The 12,318-nt window shown below is 37.4% G+C and overlaps 1 protein-coding gene across 1 annotated transcript in view; it reads left to right on the top strand.

Moving 5' to 3' along the window:
- Positions 1-12,318, top strand: part of CD109 (CD109 molecule) — a 130,610-nt gene that overhangs the window by 98,501 nt on the left and 19,791 nt on the right. The window contains exons 24-28 of the mRNA XM_076003182.1: positions 4,419-4,500; positions 7,604-7,832; positions 9,181-9,346; positions 11,140-11,330; positions 11,801-11,956. Coding sequence (XP_075859297.1) covers positions 4,419-4,500; positions 7,604-7,832; positions 9,181-9,346; positions 11,140-11,330; positions 11,801-11,956 — 824 coding nt within the window. The remainder of the gene's footprint in view (positions 1-4,418; positions 4,501-7,603; positions 7,833-9,180; positions 9,347-11,139; positions 11,331-11,800; positions 11,957-12,318) is intronic.

The raw sequence follows: 12,318 nt of genomic DNA, 5'->3' as shown, positions 1-12,318 counted from the left end.
TTAATAGCTCATGACTTCTGTATTTCAATTTTCAGAAGTGTCTGGAAGTCTGATGATACTATTACTTCCCAAACTCAAGAGCTGTTCATAAAACTATTAACTTAAAGGCGATACTCTTCCTCATAAACTTTTGGAGAAAACTATGTTTTTGCCTTTCTCATTTATTGTGATAAAGTCTCCAACTTAGGTGACTACACTGGAACGTTGAGCTGTTGCATTAACAACAAACGTTATAGTCGAGTCAGCAGTACCCTTTTCTGCTTGTGGAATGGGAGTTAGGCCTCCTACCCTGGGATGCTTGGGAGAACAAGCAGCTGAGGGTTCTCCAGTGATTTGTGGTTGGTTTAGGATGAGACAGGGAATCTCACAGGAGGCTTCCACCAGTTCTTCTCTCGGTTCTGATTCCCTCCTTTATTTTTCCACGGGAGCAGATCTGGTGGTTTGGGTTCTCCATTTTATCTAAGCTGGCTCAAGAAATTGACTCCACAACTGGAGATTCTATGTGGCCTCTTATCCCCTGGGCTGGCTGCCTCTAGTGGAAGAACAGTGCTAGTTGTTGATACTAATGGGGAATGTTGGAGGTCAGCCACCTGAGGGGTGATTTCCATAAGCACTGATCTCATCTCCATGATCTCATCTCTCCGGCCAGTTGCACAATGTCTCATACTTGGAACCACAGTTGTTGATGGGATGCAGGGGCTGGGAGGCACATGGTCCTCTCCTTGAGGTTGGTCCTTCTTTCACGGAAGCACCTACTGTAGTGTTTCGGGGCTTCAAACTTCTTTTCTCTTTTCCCCTCCCTGCCCCCTGTCTTTTCTTCTTTCCTCTTTTCTACTAGATTGAGTTCACAGTTAAACTCTGGCTATCTGGTAAATTTAATCCTGAATTGAAAATTGAGGGAAAATGTCCTGGACTCTTTTGCTAATTTGCTTTGTGAACATTAAAAAGTTATTCTGCTTTTCTGTGATACCTGACTGCTTCTGAAAAAAGAGACACTGCACTGTGGTGTTTTTTTACAAAGTTATATGAGAACTAAAACATGATAAAAGTAAACTAGATAGTGATAATGTCTTCATTTAATTTTTCCCATTCTTGTTTATTTTAGTTTTTGAATATGTAGAACATTAACATGCTTCCAAAAGTCACACTTATTTTAGAAAATATATCCAAAGTGGTGTCTCTCCCTTTCCTTTTCCTTCTGCCTACTCCTTGTGGGTAACCTAGCTCATTGGTTTCTAGTTTATCTTCTCTGTCTTTTTGCAAAAGTAAACATATACATGTATGTTTTCTTATTTCCTCTTTTTCTTACACAAAAGGTAGTAGACTATATATACTATACGGTATATATAGTGTATTTATATATGTGTGTCTGTGTATATATATATATATATATATATAATTTTAGACTTTGCCTTTTTTACTCAACAGTATACCCAGGAAATTACTGTGCATCAGTTCACAGAGACATTCCTCATTCTTTTTTCATAGCTGCATGGTATACTTCATTGTGTGTATGTACCATGATGTATTCAACCAATCTCCAATTTTTGCACATTTAGGTAGTTTCCAATATTTTACAATTACAAATAATGCTGCAGTGAATAATCTTGTGCATGTGTATTTTTGGATTTGTTGAAGGTATATCTTCAGGGTAGATTCCTAGAAGTGGGATTATTGGGTCAAAGGTTGAGTAAGACATTCTGCTTTATAGTAGGTGGCCACTTCTGAATTCCTTCTAGCAATGGATGAGCGCTGGTTTCCGTACAGTCCACTCAACAGAATGAATGCTCAGACTTTTGAATCTTTGCTAATCTAACGGGTGAAAAGCGGTATCCCAGTGTAGGTTTAATTTGCATTTCTTCTATTGTGAAGTTGAACACGTTTTCACGTATTAAAGTTTGTCTTTATATTTTTGTCTTTTATGACTTGTCTGTTCTTGTCTTTTGTTCTCTTTTCTCCACAAGACTTTTTATCTTTTCCCTTAAGTTAAAAAAATTTTCTATATATGTATGTTTATACATATATAATATTAATATATAAACATATACAAATTTGTATATTATCATTTAACTAGCTATTTATTCATCTTATATGTTGAAAACACTTTCTTTCAATTTGTTACTTGTTTTTTTAGCCTTGCTTATAGTGTGTTTTGCCATGGAAAAGTTTAAAAACTGTATGGTCAAATTTATCAATTTTTTTGTTTTGTCAAATCTGCTTAGAAAGCCTTTCCCTATATGTGTGTTAGAGACTAATGCCTATTGTTTATTGACAGCTTGCCATGTAAAAGGTACTGTACTGAGGACTTTTCTTATATTAATATTATAATGTTCAATCATTGAAAGAGCTCTGTGAATTACTAGCAGACAGTGACTTTAGAGCCAGATTGACCATGAGTAACTCTTAGCTTCACTACGTACCAGCTTTATGGCTGTCACATGGTATCTGTATTCTCTGAGTTTGTCTCATTATCTATAAAAAGGGGATAATAATAGCATTAACATCATAGGGTTGTGAGAATTACCTTAGTTAATACCTGAAAGGGCTTTGAACAGTTTCTGACATCTAGGCAGTGTTGAACAACAGTTGATTATTTAATTACGGTACCATAATATCTCAGTTATAAACGTAAAGATTATAATTTAATGCTCCCTTCTTCAAATTAAGCAAAATTCTGTCATCACTTCAAATGTTTATACTCCTTTTACCGTAAGTCTTAAAGGTTACCATGTAACATGGTATCTTGTTTTCTCACACATTTTATCTTGTTGTTACTTGTGTCAGATACTCTGAATCTAGGGTTTCTTATGGAATAGCTCAAGGAGGTTTGAGACTTAATGACAAGAGCAGATTAACTGTAATTCAAACCATTAAATTGTAATTTAACTATAACCATTTAACAGTATGTTAAACAGTAACTGTAATTTAACAGTAACTATTAACTGTAATTTAAACCATTAAAGCTCGGCCAGGCATGGTGGCTCACGCCTGTAATCCTAGCACTCTGGGAGGCCGAGGTGGGTGGATTGCTCAAGGTCAGGAGTTCGAAACCAGCCTGAGCAAGAGTGAGACCCCCATCTCTACTATAAATAGAAAGAAATTAATTGGCCAACTAATATGTATAGAAAAAATTTTCCGGGCATGGTAGCTCATGCTTGTAGTCCCAGTTACTCGGGAGGCTGAGGCAGGAGGATCGCTTGAGCCCAGGAGTTTGAGGTTGCTGTGAGCTAGGCTAACGCCACAGCACTCACTCTAGCCTGGGCAACAAAGCGAGACTCTGACTCTAAAAAAACAAAAACAAAAAACCATTAAAGCTCATGCTATTGTTAGTCAAATATGAATAGTTACTTATAGTTATCGCTGCTTCTAAAATATAGTATTCATAAAGTAAAATTTGTCTGTTGCTAGAGTTCACCGGGGATTGAATTCAACGTTTCTTGAAGGAACATGGTTGCCAGCCATGCTGCCAAGCTCAGGCTGTGCACCCTCCTCTGCCAATGGTGGAATCCTGTAGTTTTCAGGAAGGATTCTTGATTATCAGAGCATCATTGATAATGCCTTGAGCTGCGAATGTTCCTGCTTATGCTTGCTTTTTAATGATACATTATTCCTATTTTAAGTTCATTTTTAGTAAGTTAGTTTATTGTGGGTTGTTTGGTGAATCCTGTAGCGTTTAGCCTATGATTTCTCAGTCACTGGACTTTGAGACCTATGTGAGTTGTTTTGTAAATATGAAACATCTGCCTTTATTAAAGCAGATACATGAGCCTTAACCCCCTTCCTAATTTACTTCTATGTTGATAGTTCATTACTGCCATCATGTACCTTTTTGGTTTTTTTTAGTAGAAACATGGAATGGTGTGGTAGGTGGACCTGTGGTCTTTTGATTTATCTCAGTTGGCCATGGCCAAAAAATTTAAGAGCCATTGTCTTAGATTATTTAGCATTTTCACCTCTCTATTGCTGGCCTATGAATAGTTTAACTATTCATAGTTTACTTTCTAGTTTATCCTTCAACTTTAATTCTGATATCCTAAATAGTATTCTTCTTAGGTAGCAAACTATTTTAGACGACGAAGCATTGAAACCATTATGGTGAACATTAGAGAGTTAAATAAAACTCTGCCTTTAATTTGCTTGGTTTTGAATAGCTGGAAGTGTCATGCTATAGTATTTTTCTGAATTTACTTTGTTTGCTAGATATTGCAGTTCTTATTTTATGCGTTCTGCTCAAAAAGCTCTGGCATTTTAAATTTCTTACAGCACTTAAAATAGAGAGTACTCAATATGAGCTGTTGGTTTGATTTCTTCTTTACCCTTCTCTGCCCATATTTTCTCAATATGGGGTCATGATTAGAAACTTTCATTCATTTCAAGTTATGATGATGTTGAATATTGGTCCATTTTTGTGTCTTCAGGTTACCAGAGAGAACTTCTTTATCAGAGGGAAGATGGCTCTTTCAGTGCCTTTGGGAATGATGACCCTTCTGGGAGCACTTGGTGAGTGTTTTTGCCAACTGGACAAATCCGTGCTGTGGAATGGGCTTTCACTAGGTTGCAATGGCCATGAACTGGATAGACATGTCTCTGTGTATTATAGACTGGGAGGCTGCTGTTCCCATAGCCTGGCTTTAAAAGAGATTCTCCTTTTAAAATGTTATTTTAAAACATTAACAAGTCAAATGTTTTTATTTAGAAATGATAAGTCATAAATCCACATTTTTTGCATTTGGAAAAAACAGCAATAAAAATAGCTTATGATGATGGTGCAGCTGATAAGGAAAAGTGGTTAGAAATACTGGGTGATTGTGACATAGCTTTTTTCTTAATCTGACATGGATAATACAAGTGTTTTGTTAATATAGTCAACATAGTTTCTTTAAGATTATTTTTTGTGAAAAACGAACAGTTAACGGAATTACATATGAACATCTGGAGTTTCCTCCAGACTGGAATATCCATGTAGCTGGTTTTGGACAATTGATCTCTCTTCTTGCACTTATCTTCAATTTCCTGTTTTCCCCCTTGAAAGACTAGCTGTATCAGTCAGGTTAGACCAGGTGTGCTGTGGTAACAACCTCCCCCCTAAATATTAGCAGTTTATTAAGGAAGGTGTTTCTTGTGCGTGCTGCATTTTCAATTTGGATCAGCAGGGGGCTCTGCAGTCATTCTTCAGCCGCCACCATCGTGCCGGCTCAGTGGGAGGCTGCAGGCTTGCTATAGCCTAGAAAGCCCAGGAGTCTGCAGCACTGGCAATTAGATATTTCAGCCTGAGTGGAACATTTCTACTTCCTTTATCACCATCAGAGCTTGTTGCATGGCCATGCCTAACTTCAAGGGGGCAGGGAAGTGAATTTCTCTGTGTACCCAAAGTAAAAGAGAACTGGGTATTATTGCATATTAGTAATGTCTACCACACCAAACCTTTTATAAGATGAAACAGATCTGCTTCCAATTTTCTCTTGGCCTGAGTCAGAATATAGATCCATAAATAGAAAGGTTTCAGTATTTTATTGCCTGATGTTCTTGTCACCTTTATATAGTGTTCTGTGGCAGGGATTGGCAAACTTTTTCTATAAGGGGTCAGATAGTAAATAATTTAGGCATTTCGGGCCACGTAGAATCTGTTGCGAATTTTCCCCTCCTCTCCTTTCTCTTCTTCCTCCTCTCCCCTCTCTTCCCTCCCTTTCTTCCTCTCTTTCTCCTTCTCTTTTTTTTCCTTCCTTCTTTTCTCTTTCTTTCCTTTCTCCCTCAAAAAAAATTTCTTAAGTGGTGGTGTTGGTGGCAGCTGGTGGGTGGTGGTACACACATAAACACACCCTGGGCTGGATTTGGCCTGATGGTCAGATTTGGGTCAGGCAGATTTGGCCCACAGGCTGTAGTTTGCAGACTCTTGTCCTATAGGAGAAGAAATATCCATTTTCCCCACTTTAAAGTACTATAGTTGCTGATGAATGTGTGTATGAGACCTTCTTTGGTAAATACCTAGAGGAGTCCAAAGATGAGTAACCTTGGAGGATTTATTTAACCCTCTTGGACTGTCAAATTCTCAATCTATAAAATAATGAGGCTCAATGAGATGATTTCTAAGTTCTTTTTCAAATCTGATATTTTGTGAGTTGATCTGGAGTTTCTTGGCCATGCTCAAGTGGAGGCTAGGTCCACCTGCTAGGCTGAATTGTTTTTTTTTTAATCAAATAGTCTAAGTGTTTTTTTTTTTTTTGAGTCTCACTTCTATTGCCCGGGCTAGAGTGCCATGGTGTCAGCTTAGCTCACAGCAACTTCAAACTCCTGGGCTCAAGCAATCCTCCTTCCTCAGCCTCCCGAGTAGCTGGGACTACAAGCATGCGCCACCATGACCATCTAATTTATATATATATATATATTTATTATATATATTTATATATATATATACACACACACACACACACATATATTTTTAGTTAGCCAATTAGTTTCTTTCTATTTATAATAGAGACGGGGTCTCGCTCTGGCTCAGGCTGGTTTCTAACTCCTGACCTCGAGCAATCCGCCCGCCTCGGCCTCCCAGAGTGCTAGGATTACAGGCGTGAGCCACCGCACCTGGCCTTCTTTCTATTTTTAATTTTGAAGTATTGTGGGGGTAAAATGTTTTGGTTATATGAATTGCTTTTGTGCCATTTGAGTCAAAGTTATAAGTGTGCCCATCATCAAGACAGCATGCAATGTACTGTGTGAATTTACCTATCCTCCCTATCCCCTTCCACCTGCTTGGTTTCTGCTGAGTTTTACTACCATATGTGCACATGAGTGTTGATTGATTAGTTCCAGTTTAACAGTGAGTACATGTGGTGTTGATTTTTCCATTCTTGCGATATTTTGCTTAGAAGAATGGACTCCAGTTCCATCCAGGTTGTTACAAAGGGTATTAGTTCACCATTTTTATGGCTGTATAGTACTCCATACTGTACAGATAATACATTTTATTAATCCACTCGTGTATTGATGGGCATTTGAGTTGTTTCCATATTTTGTGATTGTGAATTGTGCTGCTATAAACATATGAGTGCAGGTACCTTTTTTATAAAATGTCTTTTTTTCCTTTGGAAAAATACCCAGTAGTGGGATTGCTGGATCAAGTAGTAGGTCCACTTTTGGTTCTTTGAGGTATCTCCATACTACTTTCCATAGAGGTTGTACTAGTTTGCAGTCCCACCAGCAGTGTATGAATATTCCTTTCTCTCTGCATCCACGCCAGCATCTGTAGTTTTGGGACTTTTTGATAAAAGCCATTCTCATTAAAGTTAGGTAATAATCTCATTGTGGTTTTGATGTGCATTTCCCTGATCATTACAGACATTTTTTCATACATTTATTGGCCATTAATCTATCTTTTTTTGAAAAGCTTCTGTTCATGTCTTTTGCATTCCCGCTTTTTAATGGGATTCTTTGATTTTTTTTTTTGCTGATTTGCTTGAGTTCTTTTCTTTCTTCTTTCTTTAGTGATTATTCCTTGTGTGACTCTTCGGATGCAGGAAAAAGTGTTGTTTTGTCTGCTCCGTGTTATTTGGAGGACTTTATAAAGTACTTTTTTTTTTTGTAATTTTTTCTTCTTTTCATAAAGGTTGTCAGCTTTTGTTTTAAGATGTTTCCTTGAAGCTGATCCTTACATAGATATTGATCAGAATGTGTTACACAGAACATATATATGGCTCAAAGGACGTCAGAAATCCAATGGTGAATTTTGGGAGCCGGGAAGAGTGATTCATAGTGAGCTTCAAGGTGGCAATACAAGTCCAGTAACACTTACAGCCTATATTGTGACTTCTCTCCTGGGATATAGAAAATATCAGGTATTTAATCTTTGATTTAGTAAATGATATAAGTGGGAAACTCAAGGAAGGTATGTCTCAACGGGTCAAATATGTGTCTGAAAACTTAAAGAGTTTGGCAATTTTGTATTGCATTTGAAATCTGCATTTGAAAACACCCTTTTGCTTTGATTTGTGCTCGCATTCCAAAATCAGGATAAAAATATTTTATTCACTCTTTGAGATTAACTGAGAGAATTCTAAAAATGATTTATAATATATGTATTATACTTGCTATTGGTATGGTAAGTCAATATATATTTTATCATTGGAAGGGCTAATTTCTTAGGGGAAAGAAAATTCTTTAGAATTTGAGAATGTGTTCTAGCAGGTTTAGGTTGTGAAGGATTTTCTATTTCTAAGATATTATGGAACAATTGCAGTGTCTGTTAATTGAGTGCTAGCTATACCCACACTCTGAAAAGCATGGTAAGTGGGCACAGATGCCTAGATGAGAATGAGGGTGCATGGAAAGTTATGCTGATGAGCTGAATTTTTCTCCATACCTGTCCCTGTGATTGATGCCTTTACTGCTTACTGCCGACTGCATTTCATGAGATCAACAACAGCCATTCTCTTTATTAAGCTCCCTGCTATTTTCCTAGCCCAGTACTAGGCATATAGATGGTAAACGTTTCCCTGAATTTAGAGCTTCAACACCTGAGATCAATTGTGAAAAACATCATTTTCAAGCTATATTTTCTGCTCTCATTTGAGTTTATGGTACTCAGTGGGAGAAACAATGGCAAAAGCTCTACTTATTTCTTCTAAGGAATGGTGTCTGTTTACTTATAAAAACTGAAAAGTGGGGTTCTTTTCTGTTTTGTTTTGAGATAGAATCTTGCTCTGTTGTCTGTAGTAGAATGCAGTGGTATCATCGTAGCTCATTGCAACCTCAAACTCCAGGGCTCAAGGGATCCTTCTGCTTCAGCCTCCTGAGTAGCTGGGACTACAAGCATGCAGCACCACACATGGCTAATTTTTCTATTTTTAGTAGAAACGGGGTCTCACTCTTGCTCAGGCTGGTCTCGAACTGCTGAGCTCAAGTGATCCTCCTACCTCTGCCTCCCAGAGCACTAGGATTACAAGCATGAGCCACTGCGCTTGGTCTTATTTTCAAAATGCATGGCAGATCTTTAAACATCAATGATTTATTGTTAATTCTCATTGCTTAAGACATGGTCAGATGCTTAATAGACACTGAAATTATTTTTTAAATGAATGTTTTCAAGTATTTTTTGTTTAAATATGTGGTAATGGGTTATTTATTTTTTTTTTTTTTTGGTAATGGGTTATTTTGAATAGTAAAAAATACATTTTTTCTTTCAAGCCTAATGTTGATGTGCAAGATTCTATCAACTTTTTGGAATCTGAATTCAATAGAGGACTTTCTGACAATTATACTCTAGCTCTAATAACTTATGCGTTGTCATCGGTGAGGAGTCCTAAAGCAAAGGAGGCTTTGGATATGCTGATGCAGAGAGCAGAACAAGAAGGTAATGTGTGGGGCCTGTGGAGGTTGTTAGACTGTTGTGTATTATGAAATATATAAATTATATGAGTACATTTTGTGAGCCAGGTATGAAGTTGGTCACATTTGCATCTTTTGAATGAGATGAAAAAAGAAACACAGAAAGAGATTAGGAAAGGCCTTACATGGCCATAATGTTTCTAGTCTCCTCGGGAATTTTTTAAAATAGAATTTCAGGGCTTGGATGTCTCTTTATTTTACATATGTTCTGCCCTATGTCAGTTACTCTTTGAGGGTCAGGTACCATTTCTGGTTTGGTGACCCTGTGTGTTTGCTAAGACCTTGGATTCTGGAGACACTTCAGTTCAAATCTGGTTTCGCAACTTGCCTTTTTGAGCTTCAGTGTCCCCAACTGTAAAATGGGAATAACACCTATTTTAGAGTTGCTGTGGGGATTAAATGAGATAATGTATGGTGCCTGGTGCATAACAGGTGCTCAAAAGTATGAACTAAAATGCAAATTAAAAGAAATGCAAATACCAAAAACAATGCTGTTAGAAGTGGGTTGTGTGTATGATTCTTTTTTTTGGGGAATGGCGATTGCAATTGGGCTATAAGAGGACAAAAAATACAGGGGATCCCGTGTGTGTGTGTGTGTGTGTGTGTGAGAGAGAGAGAGAGAGGGAGAGAAAGAGAGAGAGAGAGAGAAAGAGAGAGAGAGAGAGAGATGGGGTTAGGTGGGCAGAAATAATTTTAAATTCAAAGTTTTGTTTATTTAACAAGGGATAGTTATAAAAAGTGCTTAGAGATGTCTGAGACTGTATAAAATATTGTATTATTATTAACAGAAACTTAGATTTAATTCTTATTACATATTCCAGTGCTGGGGACTAGAAGATCTTTATGTAGAGGCTGAAGCAGGCCTTGCCATTTGTTCGTCTCTGCTTGGCTAAGTGGTAGTTATTTCACATTCCACCCGAGTATAATCATCTAAACAGCATGTTTAGTTTGAGAAAGGGCACCAAGTAGGATGGTCCTCTGGCAGCTATTATCTCCAGGAAGGTTGTTTGAGGTGGCCAGGGTCCCTCATTTTTCTCTTAGGGGCTTGAATTTCAAACTTATAGCACCAACTTTCAGGTAATGAAAAAGGGAGAAGTTTCCTAGAACACTGGAGCTAATTAATGGCAGATCTGCAAAACAGGATTCTTTCCAATGTGCCCTAAAATAGTTTGGGAATGGCCTGGTCAGATAAGTCACATACATTATCTTCTGTAATATAGTATGTTTTCTCTTTTATTTTTAGCTGTTCAGTCTTGAGTCAAATGTATGGAATTCTCTTGGGAAAAATATTTTCATCAAAACATTCTCAAATACAGGCATTAGAAAAAGGATGAAAATTTATAAATGGTACAGCTTGAGCATCCCTAATAAAAAAACTGAAATCATGCAACAAGCATTTCCTTTGAGCGTCATGTCGGTGCTCAAAAAGTTTCGGATTTTGGAGCATTTCATATTTTGGAATATATGTATTCTGCAAATATTCCAAAATTTGAAAAAAATCTGAAATCTGACACATGTCTGGTTCCAAGCATTTCAAATAAGGGATACTCAACAGGTAATAGTTTAAAAATTGACATATAGGTGTGTGTACAAATGTATGTATACTTGCTTGGCATAAATATATACATATATAAAAATATACGTATTTTTATGCTAGTCAAGTAGAACTTTGACCAGTGTGTGAATATTTAATGGTATAAATGTAATTTTTTTTTTTTTTTTGTAATTGATCAGAATGCCATTACTTTTCTCTTGCAGAAGACATGCAATTCTGGGTGTCATCGGCGTCCGAACTTTCTGACTCCTGGCAGCCACGCTCCCTGGATATTGAAGTTGCAGCCTATGCATTGCTCTCACACTTCCTGCAATTTCAAGTTTCTGAGGGAATCCCAATTATGAGGTGGCTAAGCAGGCAAAGAAATAGCTTGGGAGGTTTTGCATCTACCCAGGTGAGAGATGATGGATTTTTTTGCCTTTAAAGTATAGTGTGTGTGTGTGTATATATATATATGTATATTAGAAGGTGTGGTTGCTTTATTTTTATTACTTCATAAGATCACTTGGCAGTTTAAAAGTTTAGAAACTCAGGTCAAAGGTTTAAGTCACTAACTTTACTTTTTTTCTCATTATTGTTGTAAATTTCATATCTGATACTTCTATGGAATGAAACAGTTCCTCATCTATATTAGCTGTTTTTCACTTGCGGTAACTGATGAAAGAGTAGATGCTCAATTCCATTCAGCAAATGTTTTCTCAGCCTCTCCTTTCTAGGCCAAGGAGATTCAAACATGAGTCAGGGAGCGTTATACTCTCAAGGAAGATGGATAAATGTACAGCAGATTTCCTAAGCATTATTGGATTTATCTTTGGAGGTCTTGATATATATTTACATGCACAAATGTTTTTCTTCCCTCAACAGGACACCATTGTGGCCTTAAAGGCCCTGTCTGAATTTGCAGCCCTAATGAATACAGGAAGGACAAATATCCAAGTGACTGTGACGGGGCCTAGCTCACCAAATCCTGTAAAATTTCTGATTGACATACACAACCGCTTTCTCCTTCAGACAGCAGAGGTATGGACAAGGGGTGGTTATTCAAAAACCTGTGTAGATGATTCTTTATGCTGGAATACTGCTTTATTTCTAATCTGTTGACTCCAACCAAAGGCTTGTTCCTGGAGCCCTATAGAGGGACAGGGGAAAGTGGTACTCTCCTTGGTTGAATTTGCTGAGCTTTAGAAGGGCGGAGGGGATGAGAACTTTGGAAAGATCCGTGGAAAAGGAGAAAACACGGGCACTGTCACATTGGGAAACAATGTGCCTTACATATGCCTATTGCATTTCATTCTTAAACCAACTCTAAGTACTTTTATGCCCATTGTACACATGCTAAAACTGAGGCTGAGAGAGGTTAAGTAACGTGCTCCAGATCATGT

This window comes from Microcebus murinus, chromosome 5 (assembly GCF_040939455.1).
Source record: "Microcebus murinus isolate Inina chromosome 5, M.murinus_Inina_mat1.0, whole genome shotgun sequence".
NCBI lineage: Eukaryota > Metazoa > Chordata > Mammalia > Primates > Cheirogaleidae > Microcebus > Microcebus murinus.
Note: the sequence above shows the minus strand (reverse complement) of the source record. Positions and strands in the feature narration are given on the sequence as shown.